This window comes from Procambarus clarkii, chromosome 15, assembly GCF_040958095.1.
Source record: "Procambarus clarkii isolate CNS0578487 chromosome 15, FALCON_Pclarkii_2.0, whole genome shotgun sequence".
Taxonomy (NCBI): Eukaryota; Metazoa; Arthropoda; class Malacostraca; order Decapoda; family Cambaridae; genus Procambarus; species Procambarus clarkii.
The window spans coordinates 4455855-4472959 of NC_091164.1; the positions used below are offsets into that span (position 1 = coordinate 4455855).

The 17105-nt window shown below is 36.9% G+C and overlaps 1 protein-coding gene across 33 annotated transcripts in view; it reads left to right on the forward strand.

Moving 5' to 3' along the window:
- Positions 1-17105, forward strand: part of syd (JNK-interacting protein syd) — a 122779-nt gene that overhangs the window by 67922 nt on the left and 37752 nt on the right. For 25 of the 33 annotated variants that reach the window (XR_011228535.1, XR_011228541.1, XR_011228537.1 and 22 more), the window contains 8 exons: positions 1727-1874; positions 2444-2631; positions 3323-3493; positions 8154-8460; positions 8998-9147; positions 10826-11009; positions 13265-13480; positions 16289-16336. Coding sequence is in view for 3 of the 33 variants with exons in the window: in XM_069324906.1 (XP_069181007.1) it covers positions 1727-1874; positions 2444-2631; positions 3323-3493; positions 8154-8460; positions 8998-9147; positions 10826-11009; positions 13265-13480; positions 16289-16336 (1412 nt within the window). In the remaining 30 variants the exon portion in view is untranslated. The remainder of the gene's footprint in view (positions 1-1726; positions 1875-2443; positions 2632-3322; positions 3494-8153; positions 8461-8997; positions 9148-10825; positions 11010-13264; positions 13481-16288; positions 16337-17105) is intronic. The other 8 variants (XR_011228548.1, XR_011228554.1, XM_045743892.2 and 5 more) reach the window with 4 other exon arrangements.

The window sequence follows — 17105 nt, forward strand, 5'->3', positions numbered from 1 at the left end:
AAGCAATTAAAAGCAATAGCAGAATTTTTTCATGAGTTTTAATTAACTCCAATAAATCCTTATAGATATACGGTATTACCTGTATAATCATATTTACATCATTTGTATCTCAACACGGGCAATAATAATGAAGATCATTGTATGATAACACATTACCCCGGGTATTAACACGTGTTAATAACTGCACTCTAAAGGTTAAATATTTACTCGGTCGAATGTAATGATAGACTTTTGGGTGCCCCAGTGCATTGGCTGTGGTGTTACAGAAACATCTATAGAACCGTGCTACTTGGCAGTTTCAGCTTATTTCGAGTAACACTTGAAGAGGCTGAGAGTGCTATTTTGTTGTCTTTCTGCTCGAGATCTTTCTGCTTTGAGATCTTTCGCTGGACTTAAGGAGTTTGTATTTCCTTGCACAGAATAATTGCAGGGTCTCACTGAAACCAATCTTATGAATCTGCTAAGATTCATTTCTGCAGACCTGGTAGCTTATTACCTTAGGGAATGACTGCGTGACAAGCTCAGAAAGGTGCTTTTCATAGTCTTCTCTTTGTCTACAAATGATAAACCCACTTTTGTAAATGTCTTAGGTAAGTAAAATATTTCACCTTTTTATTTTTAATATAAATTGTAAGAAAATTGTAAAGAAAATATAATAATTAATTTTATTTTTGTGTAAGTTGGCCATATCCTGGTACCCCACTTCATTTTTCCTAAAATGCTCATGCATATGCTATCTCCAGTTCCCGCCTCTTCACTTTCTAGCCTTGATCTCTTTCTTACATCACTCACAAGTGCCATTATTCACCAAATCAATCACAAAACCATAAATACTGGTACCCTGTATATAGTACTTCTCTAGGAAATGCAGATAGTAAGCAAAATGATCAGCAACAGTGATACAAGGGAAAACACAACTTGAAATGATAATTTATTCTTCTGGTAGAAAGAAACAACTTCACTGTGACACCTGCAATAAAGCTAGTACTGTATGTGGGTTTTGCACAAGATACAAACTTGTCAACACCCTCATCAAAAGCCGAACCAGCAACAAGGTCACTGTGGCATTTTACAGTATTGTGTGTTACAAGCTGATAAGCCATAAATAAGCCTACACATACTGACCAAGTATGTGTAGGTAAAATATCCTGTAACTTGTATCGGAGGATTTATGAGCATTAGTATGACTGCTGTATTGATAGCACTAATAATAACTGTTATTAGTTATACTATGTTATGGTATTAGTGGCATTACCAGGAGTATATCAGGAACTTCAGGTATGGTAAACTCCTCATCAAATAAAAAAAAAAACATGAAGACTGTGTATAGAATTTACAGCCATCAAGCACTACAATTTCATTGAACAGAATATAGGAAAATTAGCATTGTTGCCAGTCTTGCCAAACAAATACTTACAGTAAATATAAATTAAAGCACACAATCCTTCACATTTCTAGCTCTATCACACCTTCATCTCCGTAATCTCGACCCTCTTTCACCATCATTTCTTCTTCTTTTCCCAGTGTTTTTTATTTTTTTTTAGAATTAGTCCTATATAATGTGGAAAGTTTTTATTAACCCTGACAGGTGTAGTATTTTCTCCAAATAAGTTGTACACTCATCTTCGTGTTTCTCTGCATCATTAGCAACATTTAGTATAATCTATGTTATCTACATTTATTGCTAGTAAGTATTCTTATACATTTTTATCTTAACCTCTTATAGTGAGCAGGAGATCTTACGAGAAGAGATCAAGTCCCTGAACGCTGTGAAATCCAGATTAAAATTACGGATTACCGAGTTGGAGGATGAGGTGAAGAAGATCAAGGAGGAAGCTGAGAAGAATGCCAAAGCTAACAAGTCTGATGATGAGGTGACTATTAAAGCTAGTGTAGTAACTATATACAGTACTTGATACTATAGCTCAGGGGGGTGGCCAAACTTGCTTTCTGTAAGAGCCACAAATGATAAAGCTCAGATGTTTGAGGGCCACAACTTCTTACTGAACAATGTCAACAAAGTCTGTTGGCTATTCATTAATAATTTTAACTCATTGAACTTAGTTTTCCTCAAGTCTGATTTAGGTGGGTAATCATATGAAAATTTTTTGTAATGAATTTCATAGTGGCATTTCAAGTTACGGGCTTTGTAATGACTGAGTGGCACTTGGCAGCTTATGCACATAGGTTTACTTTCTTTAACTGTGAATGCAAACCGAGTTCCAAAGGTATCGGAACTCTTTATATAGCTGCACATTTCTTGAACTGGATTCGGGTAGAAATTTCTAGAAGGTTTGAATTCCCTTGAATTTTTCATTAGCTGCATTTTAAAGGTAAAAGAGCCACAGTTTGGCTACCCCTGTTGTAAGGCATTTTTTTTTTAACAAATCAGCTACGTGTTTCTATTGTTGCAAAAAATTTCAGAGCTGCTCTTTTTCCCTAGGAGGACGTTCCAATGGCTCAGCGTAAACGGTTCACAAGAGTTGAGATGGCACGTGTTCTTATGGAACGTAATCAATACAAGGAACGGTTCATGGAGCTGCAAGAAGCTGTACGCTGGACTGAAATGATCAGAGCCTCAAGAAATGATCCAAATGTAGATAAAAAGAACAAACAGACTATATGGAAATTGTAAGCTAAATTTTTGTTTTTATATAAAACTTTGAATGAATTCTAGGATTAAAAATATGGTTTAAGTCCTTTAAAATTGTTGTGTTAAATCCACACATGCTTGATGAAGCCCCTCACAAATAATTGCCATGATAAGAGCTTTCTTCATTTTGTTAATAATGTCAATTCATCAAGTATAAAATTATATTCGTGTATAGGAGAACTCTCATCTGGACTCTTGCCGTCTTCCAGAAACACAACTGGAATGTGAAAGAATGTATTTTGAACGTTGTATTTCGCACATGTAATTTTTTTTTCAGTGTGTTGTAACTGTTGTTTGTTAGTGATGCTGTGTAATGTAATGAGTGAACGAGTGCTATTTATTTCAATATCTTTAATCTTTTTTCACTATACCTGGTATTGATACCCATTTTTCCCTTGAGTTGATGTCTCCCTACCCCCATGAATGTGGGAAATGGGGCCATGGTACTGTGTGTGTGTGTGTATAGTTCTATATGTCCTTACCCAGTTGTTTATGTATGTATCAATATGTATGTTCGTAAGGTGAACATCACGGTATTGATTGAGCAGCTTGTATACAGTAAATATTCACCTCATCCTTTGTTAACTTGAACTGTAGTAATGTATCTTGTTTCCAGTGATCTATATGAGACATTAATGACATTATAAGACATTTGTTTTTGTTTTTCAGCTTTAGTAACCTGTTTAGTACATCAGAAAAGCCACAGAGAAAGCCTCTTCCTTACGGTAACGTGCGCTACAGTGCCCCTGCCCATCAGGTCACACCGGCGCTGGACACGATGCGCAGGAAAAACCTGTCAGACCACAGACGCAAAGGTCTTGAGATCTTCGATACAGGATTGTAAGTTGTCCTGTGTGTCAGTTATTGTAATCTGTGAATATATTTAATACAATTTTTTTTTTTCCTGTCATAGCAGTTGGTGAAACAAATTAAGGATGAATTATAGTCTCCCTAACTGATATTATCTCAAATATTTTATCACTAAGAGATCCTAATTATGCTGAAAATTGCAGAAATCTTATGTTGAAATTCATCTGAAAAATACATTCATGTGTTGATTTGTTGAAACAAGCATATGCATACATACACAAAACACTCATTCACACTGACTCACTTACGTATACTGACTCTCACTCATTGATTTAACTTATTGACTTAAACTTATTCACTCATTTTTTTTTTTGTTACACTAAGACTAAGATTCATTATGAATGTCATTGATGTTTCTAGTGAACCTGCAAGCTAAATGATATCTTTCCTCAGCTTATCTAAGTCTGACCCTAGAAACTCATGGGAACAAATAAGTTCATCAAATAAATAAGGAATTGTCTTTATTTTGTACTAAATTACCAAGTTAGAATCATGTTAATAACAGAATGAAGCTGGAGCATCTTTGTGCCAGTGACCTTCTTGTAGTCACTTAACTGGATTTCACACGTATTGATGTGTTGAGCAAAGTTCCAAATACAAGTTAGCCTAGGAATTAACGATTACTGATAGTAATATTCTAGAGAATGAAGGGGGAGGGGAGGGTCAGGCCATAGAGGAGAGTGGTGCATACTGAAGATAAGAGCAAACTTGTGCCTCATATAAGGTTTGCAACCCCTGCTATCAAGAAGGTATGAAATGCATCTTAGGGCTTTAAGTTTCTTGGCTGTCATACTTGCTAGGTTCATCATGTAGCTCGTCATGGACATTGAAGAGTCAAACCTTTTCCCCAGTATGTCATCTGCATCACTGAGCACTAGATTTTATGATCATTGCCTGCATTTTCTCTACCACAAATGTAACTTGCCATTGTTAACCCAAGGAGAAAATTGCTGTATGTTGTTGATTAATGAGCCTCGTAACAGTTGACATTTCCTTACTTGTATGTGTAAAGGTTAGTGCGCCATCATCGTAGGCTAGAGCCTCAGGAACATAGAGTAGCAGATCATTAATCTAGACATTCCACAGCAAGAGGCCAGGCACACTGCCCTGTGAAACATTGGTACTAATGAAGTGGCTTTCAAATTCTGCTACACTAAGGACCACCCTTAGAGACAATTCTGGAAGGTAGTTCCTAATTAGTTGTAATATGGAGTCTGTGATAACTGGCATGTGAAGCTTTGCAAGTGGACCGAGATATCATATGCAGTCAAAGGCACCTGCAGTGTCCAGTGCAACAACACAGCTGATCATTTAGTCATCCAGTGACTGATGACAGTGAGGATATTTAACAAATTATCAGAAGTAGAAACCTTTCCTGAAACCATGGAGGGAAACTCTCCCTCCCTCATACTCTCAGTTAATGTGGATAGGACTAAATCCATAGTACCACAGAATTTCAACCTTGGAATTTAATTAATGTACATTAATGGCATCGTTATTTTGTTTAACCCTGTCGACCAAGGTGTTAAATTTACATGCTGGTGAAGTAATTTGATGAATTATTTGGGATGAAAATAAGCATCCATTGAAGAAGATTATTAGCACAATATTACAAAAAGAGTGACTTTGTTGATTTGAATATAATTTTAGACTTGGATGGACCATAAGATGTTACTAGATTTAATTTTGAAAGTCAAAATTTACTTGAAGGGTAGAGGAGAATGAAGCTTCAGAGTAAGAGTGGTTTGTAGAGCAGGTGTTGTTACTGCCATAATACTTGCACAAGATGAGCATGGGAGTATGAAACAAATTACTGTATACATTAATTCTCAGGAAGATTTTTTTTTTTTTTTTATTATTATTATTTTCTACCACAGACGTGGCCACACATTTACAATGCTAACCAGCATATATACATTTTCTTCTGTCCTCCATGGACAGGGTTAGAGAAGTGTTAAACATACAGTTCAAGGGTTTATTGAACACTCAACCACAGAATGTGATTCGGTGCTTTTAAAATGCTAAGCTAACCTACATACGTAAATACATAGATACACAGATTTACGTATGCCCTACATAAAGTATTAGATGTGTCTTTTACATAGCTCAGGAAGATTGCATGAAGGACTATTTGCCCCAAATCCATCTTGAGGTGATAAATCTTTGTGAAGTGCAGGTATATCAGTTTAAGTGGCACCATGGATAATTCCTTTAATATTATCAGAATGCAGGTAATGAATTTAATACCAAAGACATAAGGCAATATGCACAATGAGATCACAATAGTGTGATAAATCTACGAAAAAAAAATTTGGAGCATGTTTTGAGATATAGGAGTCAGACTAGACAGGGCATTGAAAAGTTCATTTTTGGGTGATATGGATACATGGGGATGTGTCAGAGTTTTGGAAAGGTGGAGATTTTTGTTATCACAGTTTAGGACTTAGGACTAGAGAATATGGAGCAAGACTGCACATGAAATAGAGCGAGTTTTGATAAAACTGTTGATGCCAAGTATGTATAAATGGTTTATTATGGAAGACTGACTGGAGACCACTCATAGTAGAAGTGAAGCATGCAGTTAATTGAACCAAAAACTGAATTTTTCAGATAGAAAAGTGGCTGGATGAGATATATTAAAGTGTTGTGGAAACCTTAGAACCCATTATTGTCATTCAGAGAATAAAGTGGTAGTTTTCAGCCTAGTTACCTCAATAAATTTCCATGTAAAGTGTTGCATGTATATTAACATTTCAGTATCAGACTTGATGTGCGTTCCTCGGCATGTAAATTTAAAATATATTTCCACTTATTTTTCTTAGTGTGTTGTTCAGTGCAAATAAGCCAGCCATTTTTGTATGATTTTTAATTTGTTTGCAATTTTGTTTTTAATGACAAACATGATAACAAATTATCATGATAGGTATATTGCTTTACCACTGATTAGTTTGAGATTATTTTTGTTATTAGTTTATAAAAGTGCACACTATTTTTCTCTGTAGTTTAAATGCACTATTTTAAATGTGGGACTTTGGTAGTTACATGTCACGTCTCACTATTGCTTAACATATATTTTTATTTCATTTCTGTCCCCCTAGATTGTTTCCTTCACTTACTCATAGTTGCGGGTCAAGCATGTGGCCTTTTGTTGTAGTGTGTTGGAGTGCTTAGAGGAAGATTTATCATTAATGTTCTCTTGTCAAGTTTTTAGAATATTGTAATATTGTTCTTTTCATATATTTATCTTGCCAAGTCTCCCGTAGGGGGAGAAAGTGGGGGGGTTGTTTAGTGCTTGATACATGGAGATTAACTTCACCCACTCCCCATAAAGATGACAAAAGAATCATCTCAGAAACTCCACACATAAAAATACAAAGCTCTCCATTATCCACATCCCAATGAAGCAAAACTACCAAAGAACTGTTGAAATCTAGCCTTTAAAATGAGCTTCTGAGATGTGGGGGAGAGCATTGGGAGCCAGTCGGCCGAGCGAACAGCACACTGGACTTGTGATCCTGTGGTCCCGGGTTTGATCCCGGGCGCCGGTGAGAAACGATGGGCAGAGTTTCTTTTACCCTATGCCCCTGTTACCTAGCAGTAAAATAGGTACCTGGGTGTTAGTCAGCTGTCACGGGCAGCTTCCTGGGGGTGGAAGCCTGGTCAAGGACCTGGCCGCGGGGACACTAAAGCCCCGAAATCATCTCAAGATAACCTCAAGATAAAGCATATGACCAATATTTCCAAAATGATAAAAAGCAACTGCAATAACATTGTAGGCTGGCACTCCAAACTGGGGCAGTAAAGGCAGAAGATTAAGTCCCAGCCCATGTCAGGTGTGTGCAAGCCCAAGTCTTGGCCACTGTCACATAAGCTTTGAGCCAAAATAAGGATCACATCTGGTCACCTCCCAGTGGCAACAAAAAAATTTACCTGAGGCCAAGAGCTATCTTTAACCTGGCAGAGGCAGAAAAGGTGGCCTTTGTGGGCCATTGAACACTCTTCCAAGCTTCCTGTATCAGTATTAAGCCAGCACATGAACACATCTCATAAGTTAGCCTGGGTGCAGCATGACCGTCTCTGTTATGCCAAATTGTGCATGGAAAGGCTTTTGAGAAAGTTTGATGATAATACATTTCCTAATTACATTCTGAGCTGAACAGTATTTTCTATTGTTTCCCTGGCAACAGTATTACGAGAAGCAACAGTTTGAAAAGTTGCCTGCTGTACGAGGGCAAAATATTGACCTTTCCTTACTGTGTCAGATCCTAACCAAAGGTCAGTAAGACTTAGAGGAATAACTTTAACCAGAATACTACTTATGATTAAGAACATTATTTTGTTCAATAAAACTTTTTACAGTCTGTCCACATGGTATATGTTTAATTTTCTCTGCTGTTAGGACTAAATGATAATCCTTTTCAAAAGCACTCCTTCAGATCCCCGCACTCTGTCCCACTAACTAAGGTATTGCACTTGGTGACGTGTTCAAATGAATCATTTTGTTATTTGTTTTTCTCCTCCCCATCCTTTGTCCTTCACCTGCCCAAACCTGTTACACACTTTATACATCATCACACACAACCTACCTTGCACTGCAACTTCTGCCTTGCACATCCACCACAATGCACAGTGACAGTTCCGAAGATGTGAGTCGGGAACCATCCCCCCTCACATTCCTCTCCCCCACCATCAGTTCCTCAGAGAAGCTGCAACAACGGCGGGCCACTGAAAGAAGAGAACAATACAAGCAGGTCCGTGCACATGTAAAGAAGGATGATGGTCGAATGCAGGCATATGGGTGGAGTCTGCCTGCTAAGACAGGTCAAAAAGCCATTGAGGGTCCCCAGGCCCAACCCAAGAGCTCTTCTTCCACACATGTGCCTGTTCCTGTACCTGTATACTGTCGTCCACTTATGGAGAAAGAGCCAGGAATGAAGGTATGAATCAGTGCATATTTTGGGAGAATCCATGTAAACTGCACGAGAGAGGTTATTAAATTACTTAAACTATTACTATCATAGATTCACAGTACCATACTTGTTTTCTCTTATCATTCAAAGATTACTAATGATATTACAATTATGGTCGATTAATTAAATGAGGCACTCTGTGCAATAATTAGATAAGCTTCAAGATTAAAAATAGTGTGTCGAGTATAACAAAACATCTCTCTTTTTTTATTCGGGGGAGGGGCTTAGTGACTCTCCAGAACTTATTCACTGGTACCTCGGGACCAAATTCAAACAGTTTTAAGAGACTGCTACTGTTGAAAATAAATTATAACTAAATAAGATTGAGTCATTATTTGCATTTCAAGTAAGATGCTGGTAGTCTGTAGATATATATTACCAGACATTTTGATATTTATGTTTAAATCCAGTTATTTAAAAAAAAATGAAAGATTCATCAAAGAATTTTGTATTTTTTTTACAGCATCATAATTTTTTTATCAATACATCACTTAATGGTTGCAGATTTGGTGTGCTGCTGGTGTGAACTTAACTGGAGGAAGAACCAAAGATGGTGGGAATATCGTAGGCGCCAGTGTCTTCTACTCTGGCGACACGGAGACGACAATAATTAAACCAGAAGATGAAATTGACAAATTAGACATGGAACTTAAGGTTTGTTAATTTTGTATCTTGATTCTAATTTGCATTTGATTACAGACAGGTTAGGTTTAGTTAACCATGGAAGATGACAAAAAAGAAAAAAAAAAAGTCTATGGACACAGTTCCCAATTTGGATATTTAGTAGTTAGCAGAAAACTAGCTGGTTATCCTTGCTTTTTGCAGTTATTTTTTGTAGAAGGTAGGTAATTATCAGGAGAAAGTACCAAGCCATTATCATTATATAACCCTATATAGCAAGGGGATACAAGAATTTAAGATTGGACGAAGGAATGGTGCCCAACCACTTGGACCCTCAGGGATCTGATGATGTCCTGCATGAAGCGAGGCCATCGCTGTACTGACCAGTCCAGGTGGTGGTCTTGTAGGAGCGGAATATTGATGTATATTATAATGCTCTTTGGTGTCAAACTTTAACACCTCTGATTGTATCTATGTTTCCTATCTGCCAGATGCTTCCATACACAGTACACTGTCTCTCCAGTTACTGAAGCTTACCTCTCCATCTTATATACTGGCCTTTTGTGTGGAAAAGTATCAAAACATGTTTTGACAGTCTAGGAAGATGTAGTCTGTACAACCTTCTTTTTGTGACATATCTTGGTGATCCTGTTTTAGAACTATCATGTCTGTCAAACTGTTTTCTCCTCGAAACTGTATTGCCCCGCTGTTATGAAGTTAATTTTCTTTGGGTGGTTAACTATTCTCTTCTAGGTAACCCTGACTAGACAACTTGGTTGGTTATGGCCAGTGTAGTGGCTCATTACTAAATGGTAGTTAGCACTGATGACTGATTTTCCTTACGGTTCCGATGATTCCTTAGAGTGTGTGTGTATTGGTTGGATTATTTTGTTCTTTTGTCTAAACAGGGAGCAGTGTATCGGTGGTGGATTTAGATACTGTGCACCCACTGTCTCCCTACCCCAAGTATATGACCAAGTCATTTGTAAAGTTTCTTGTCGTGATGGGAAAATGTTGATCGGAGCCTGGTATGATCAACAACTTGGTGTGCCTGGTGTGGTAACAACGAGCCTGGTCCTGGTTGGACCAGCACTTGTTATTGTTTCTTTTCTATGATACAACAAAAAAGTTCAATACTAGGCCTATAGTGTTGACACCTTGTAAAATATCATTCTTGATTAGAACAAGTTATTTATTGATCCCAATTAAATAATGTTTTTTAGGTGGAAAATAAAACAAGAAAATTGGTTTCCTAAATATTTACTTTTAGATTTTCTTTCTGATTATTATGTTTCTTATATAAAACAAAGCTCTCTCCACATATATATATCTATATATTTCTTACAAAAACTATCTAGATAGTTTAAAAAAAGGTACTGCATTTCATTTTGGATTAGATATATTCCCACCAGATGGCAAAAGTATTGGAATGTGGAAGCATATTTAATCGGTGGTGAAATAGTGCTAAATAAAATAATATATGGAAATCTTTTTCAGAGAAGGGTAAATCAAGTTGAAAGTTTCACTAAAAGATCATTTTAGTTGTCCACTAAAGTTGAATGTTTCAACCAAAGATTTCAGTACAGATGTCACAGTTGCATGAAAAGGGAGCAAATTTGGTTGTTATATGAGTTAATTATAATAATTTGTACATAGTGATATAATAGGGAGGATAGTTTCCCAGAGCTTTAATTCCTGTTGCTTTTGACAGGAACATGAAAAAGATAGAAAAGAGGGTGAGCTCCTGGAACAAACTCTCTCATCCCTGGTCTGGATATGTACGTCGACCCACTCAATTAGTAAAGTTACTGTCATTGATGCCAACAATCCAGCAGACATCCTTGAATCATTCCATGTTTGCTCCTCACATCTCCTCTGCATAGCTAGCGTTCCAGGTAAGTGAAATCGATTGAAGGTTACATATTCATTTACACCTGGAGAGAAATGGTTTAATAACAGACAGTATGACTTTTGAACAGGAAGATGCTGTGTAACAAATCTACTTAGTTTCTATGATGGAGGCACAGAGATTTTACAGGAAAAGAGATGGTTGGGTTGACTGCATTTATCTGGACCTAGAAAAGGCTTTTGACAGAGTCTTTACAAGTGGTTATTCTAAAAACTGGAACACACTGGAGTGATGGGAAGATTTCTGACATGAGTGAAAACATTTCCTGACAGAAAAATAGGGGCTGTAATCAGAAGTAATGTATCAGACTCGACAAATTTCTACTAGTGGAGTATCACAGGGTTCAGGTCTAGCACCAGTAATATTCATTGTCTGTGGGAATGATCTACCAGAGGAAATACAGAATCACATGAATGTGTTTGCTGACGATGGTAAACTACTAGGGAAGATAAGAGACTTAGACAATTGGCATGCCTTTCAAGATGACCTGGACAAAATAAGTGTACAGAGCAACACTTGGTAGATGGAACTAAGCGTGAATAAATGCCACGCTATGGAATGTGGAATAGGAGAAAATAGGCCTCACATGACCTTCAAATTATGTGGAAAGGTTTTAAACTACACTGATAGAGAGAGAGAGATCTAGAGACTGTCACCAGAGGACCAAATAAAGACAATTGCACAAGAAGCCTGTGCCAAGCTTTCTAAATTTAGAATCACTTTTAAATATATGGGCGGTGAAACATTAAAGAAATTGTTTACTACTTTTATGACTGCAAAATTGGAATATGAAGTGCTTGTATATTGCCCAGATCTCATAAAGCAAAAACTGGAAAAGGTGCAAAGACATGCTACTAAATGGCTTCTTCAACTGAAAAACAAGAGCTACAATGAGAGACTAGAGGTGTTAGATATGCCAAAGCTAGGAGATAGAAGAAAAAAAGATGACATGAGCTCTATGCGCAGAACAGCAACAGGCGTTGACACAATTAACAGAGGAATTCTTGAAACCTGTAACTTAAGAATAATAGGTCATAGATTCAAGTTATGAAAACAAGGATGCCAAAAAATATTAGAAAGTTTTCTTCCGCAAGCAGAGTGGTAGGCAGTAGGAATATGTCAAGTGAGAGGGTGGCGGATGCTGTCAGTAGATTTAAAGCATCAAATGACAGAGTACAGTATTGGGAAGATGGAACATCATGAACGTATCTGTCGTCCTGTAACTACACTTTGGTAACGACATAGATAAACATGTGCTCTTTAACATATGACCTTCCCTGTTTATAATATCATTCATCTCTGTTAAACAATTTTCATGTCTCAGAGTATCTTCACATCTCCTTATGTCTTAGTAAAAATAAATGTGGATTGACTTCACCAGGATTCTGTGACTTCATTATTTTATGACTTCAGCACACTGTAACTTTGGTACACTGTGACTTCACCAGCACGCTGAATTCATCATTTTTGAAGTGTTGGTCCTGGCAATGGTGAGCAGACACATTGTTGAGGAAAATTTTGCATGATGCCCAAACCACACATCAGAAAGTGAAGAAACGACACTTCTGTGTTTGATAATGGTCCAGGGAGCCGGTCGGCCGAGCGGACAGCACACTGAACTTGTGATCCTGTGGTCCCAGGTTCGATCCCGGGTGCCGGCGAGAAACAATGGGCAGAGTTTCTTTCATCCTATGCCCCTGTTACCTAGCAGTAAAATAGGTACCTGGGTGTTAGTCAGCTGTCACGAGCTGCTTCCTGGGGGTGGAGGCCTGGTCGAGGACCAGGCCGCGGGGACGCTAAAGCCTCGAAATCATCTCAAGATAACCTCAAGAGAAGATAGGACGGACCAAAATGTCGTCGTTTCTTCACTTTGTGATGTGTGGTTTGGGTATCGTACCTTCAGCCACATTATGGTGACTCGTCGTATGCAAAATTTTGCATGCTTCTTCTTTCATTTATTACTTGAGAATACTTGAGGGGAAAAAAGCAGTAAAATATTCTCAAACTGGTATCATCATCATCATCATCTTGGCTAATCAATAAGCCCCACTAAGCCCAATTAAAATATATTTAGGCTTACTAAATCTTTTTACCTATTGGTATTTTTGGGGAATTCATGTCATTTTATGAATTTTTATTTCAACTAAGAGATAATATATATTATTAGACCAATTAAATCTTCCTGTTCTGGAAAATATAAATAAAATAAATAATATTGTCTATGTATTTTAAAATTTCCAGGTGCCAAAGAGTCTGATTACTCTATTGATGAAGATTTGAATAAATTAGTCGAAGAGTCACAGCTAAATAATTGTGATAACCCAGATGATGCTAGTGCCAATGATAATAAGAGTAAAGAAGAGAGTGGACCATCCATGGGCACTCTTTCATTCATAAGTTGCGCTGCCGGCAGCGAAACGGGGACACCCGATTCACCCACCGAGAAGGAGCCCGAAGGTACTGTGTCACTTTTGTTCGAGTTGTGGCCATTTGTATTGCTGTGGAGTTCAACTTTCGCTATTTTTGAAATGCATCTAACACCTCTGTAGACAATAAAGACGAGTTTAGCCTTTGTGTGTGTGTGTGTGACTCCTTACTTACAATAATATGCTGTCTATATCTTCTATGTCTGTTTTTCCCAGTTTTAGTATGTATGGTTATGTGGATCAAATATTTATCAGAGTGTAGATTGTAAGAATTTGCTTCTAGCTAACATTATTGTGATTTAATCATGGATTACATACATTTTGTTGATGAATTTGTATATTTAACTAATAGTATATTTTGCTTCTATGAGCTTTACTTTTCTTGGCAAACTGCATTGCTGAAGACAGCACAAATTGCATGTATTTAAAGACCATCTGGAGTTTAAGTAACTGGTAACATTTTAGATTAATTCTCTTTACCTGTTGTTTAAGAAGTCCTCGTCTTTGGTGGTGTTGCTCAGTCTTTTTCAGTTGTCACAAAAATATCCCCGGACTTAAACATTAATTCACATCTATATTGAAATCGTACTCACATTTTGTTTCACTGCTTGCTTGGTAAATATTTTGACATAAATACACAAAAGTTAAAATATGATGCAATTTTCTCAACAAAACGTATGTACTGTAGTGAGTTCCATGGCAATCCTTAAGAATGGGCCTGAAGTAGTTAGCATGTAACTCTTAAAATAAAGCTTTTTCATAAAGGATAAAGAAGATCTTGAAGCGACAGATTCTTTGAGACTTATAAATTAAGGCTTATACGATTTGTATGGCTCTCACAACCCAGGCTTCAAAGTGTGGGGAAAGTGGTTGACCTAACATTTTCAGCATTAATATTAGCCATGTGTATTGCACATTAGGCACAGTTGACTTGTGAAACTACAGTCATTATACAGCTGTATATGCAGTTTTGATCTATGTAGAAAATATATTGGGATCTACCAAAATCATTGACACAGTGTACAAATATATGAGAGTTTGTGTGGTAATGTTAGTTTATTGGTACAAACTGTGTCATGTTTTCTACCTTCACTTTATTATTAAATAAAAGTGAGTCTGTAAGGGTACTTTATCATTTACTAACAAGAGTTTTCAATATAACATTTATAGACTAGAAAAGTCTCATGTCTGCAAAAAGGCAAATATAACTTTAGTGTTCAAAAAAGGTGGTAACATGGGTAATGAAGGAACGGGAATGGTGAGCAGCAGGATAGGGAAATTAAACACAGAACTTAAATATGAAGTGAATTATATAGAAAAAATGCACTAGGTATAAAGGGCAAGGATAATGATTTGTCAGGATTATTTGAAGTTGAAGAAGACACCCAAGACACCTGTCCACCTAGCCTGACAGCTGGGTGGACAGCGCTTCGGATTCGTAGTCCTGAGGTTCCGGGTTCAATCTCCGGTGGAGGCGGAGACAAATGGGTAAAATGTTTCTTTCACCCTGATGCCCCTGTTACCTAACAGTAAATAGGTACCTGGGAGTTAGACAGCTGCTACGAGCTGCTTCCTAGGGGGTGTGTAACTGAAAGGAGGCCTGGTCGAGGATCGGGCCGCGGGGACGCTAAGCCCCGAAATCATCTCAAAATAACCTCAAGAAGGCATAAATAGCTAAATCTCACTTCCAATGGACTAATTGGTAATCATTGAGTCCCTCTTTCTCCTGTACCCCATTCATGTTCTCCCTTTCATGCCTGTCTGCTTTCTCTTACCCACCTTATTGTCACCCAAACTCACTTATTTTGTGGGTTTCTTCTCACAGTGAATTAAATCGAGTTTGTGCAGCCCCTTTCAAAGCTGTCAAAATTTGTCGGACCATTGTCTTTTTCTAAATTTGTCCGCTTCCATCCACACCATTTTACACTAGACCATTATTATTATTATAATTGTTTTCCTCTGGTGATGTCACTGACTTCATTTTACTGTACAAGACCACATTATCCATCATTTAACAAATTTTCCTTTCTATTTTTCCTGTAAGATCATGAACAAAAACCAATAAGGTATGGTGTTTCACAAAGTGTAGTGTACCTTGCACACTTTGTGCACTACATAGGAACTTGTACTCATGTACACTCCAGAGTTATCATATGGACTTGAATCAAGAGATGCAAATGACAGTGATCATTCCTCAATTGTCACAGGAAATGTCGCTTCAATAAATCCACTTGGTCATGGAATTAAACTAGAATTTTACAGCAGTTCAATACAGTACATGCATATAACTTGTTCATATTAATTTAAAAAAAAATTCATAAAAAAAGAAAATTTGGACCAAATTTGTTGAGCTACAGATGTTGGTCACTATATGAAATAATAAGTGTGCAGTTCGTGCCGTTATATTTGTAAAGGTGTATAGTAAGACTTTTTCTTATATTTTTATTGAAATTGGGCCCATTCTCATTTTATTAAAGTCAAATAATTCATCCATTGAATTGAAGAAAAGTTAATAAGTTTATTCCAGTTTTTTCTTTTAATTTCTAATACTTCACCTGAGCCAAGAATTTTTAATAACCAAATTATTTATTTTATGTTTTTTTTTGTGGGGCTTAACTGTCTGTAATGTTTGATATATAGTACAGTAGTTATTTTTAATTAAGTACAGTAGTTTAGTCCAGTCCTGTTTGTTGTGCCCAACTTGGGCCTTTTTGTTATGTTCTCTCAACTTTCATTTATTTCTGTTAACTGATGATTATCTTAAAAAGTAGTACTGCATAGTGCAGTCTTGGAATCCTGTGACCCATTGTTACGCTCTTCTGTGTGGTTATCGTTGCAGAAATTAAACCTGTTCTACGCAAAGAAACAATCACCTGTACAGATCCAGGTGGGTAATGTTTGCCTGTGCTCACGTGTGTGTTCAGCCGTGTTGTGTTGTGTTGTGTTGTGTTGTGCATGATTGGCATGTGAACTAATGGTATGCGCATGTTTTTTTGTTTGTTTTGTCATTTTTTTTCCTGCTTTTACACATGGTTGTTGGTTACATGTTTATTATTATTGTGTGTGTTTATATAATGTTTTGTTGCAATTTTTAGATCATGAATTATATGGTAGTTCAATTTGTTATTTTACTGAAGTTACATAACACAGTGAATTGTTGTCTTTATTTTGCATGCACTAAAGGATTTTGGTGGTTAAATGGTATTTCACACATACAGGATAGTTTCTGCGTGGACAGTAAACTTTGTTTAGATCTGTAAAAAAAAAAAAAAGCATTGTTCATGATATAATGTAGTACTGTACTGTATGTACTTGCTTTACTGCCAATGCAAATGGTATGATTATTAGAGCTCTTATGTGAAGCAGTGGTGGAACATACTTGAACATACTTGTAATGCTTGAACATACAGTATGTCATTCAGAACCCTCACGCAGACTTTTGATTAAGTGGTGTTATAAATAATGACAAGATTTGCTTAAGGGGCCCTGAGTCAACTTGACTCGAGAAATATTTTTTAAGATTAACATCTCTTTGAAATTTATGCTTAAACCATAAGCATGGTTAATAAACAACTAGGTTTAGCTCCCCCTCCCAAAAAATTCAAATAATATAAATAATAAACAAACTGAACGTATTTTAAATACCTTTTTAAATC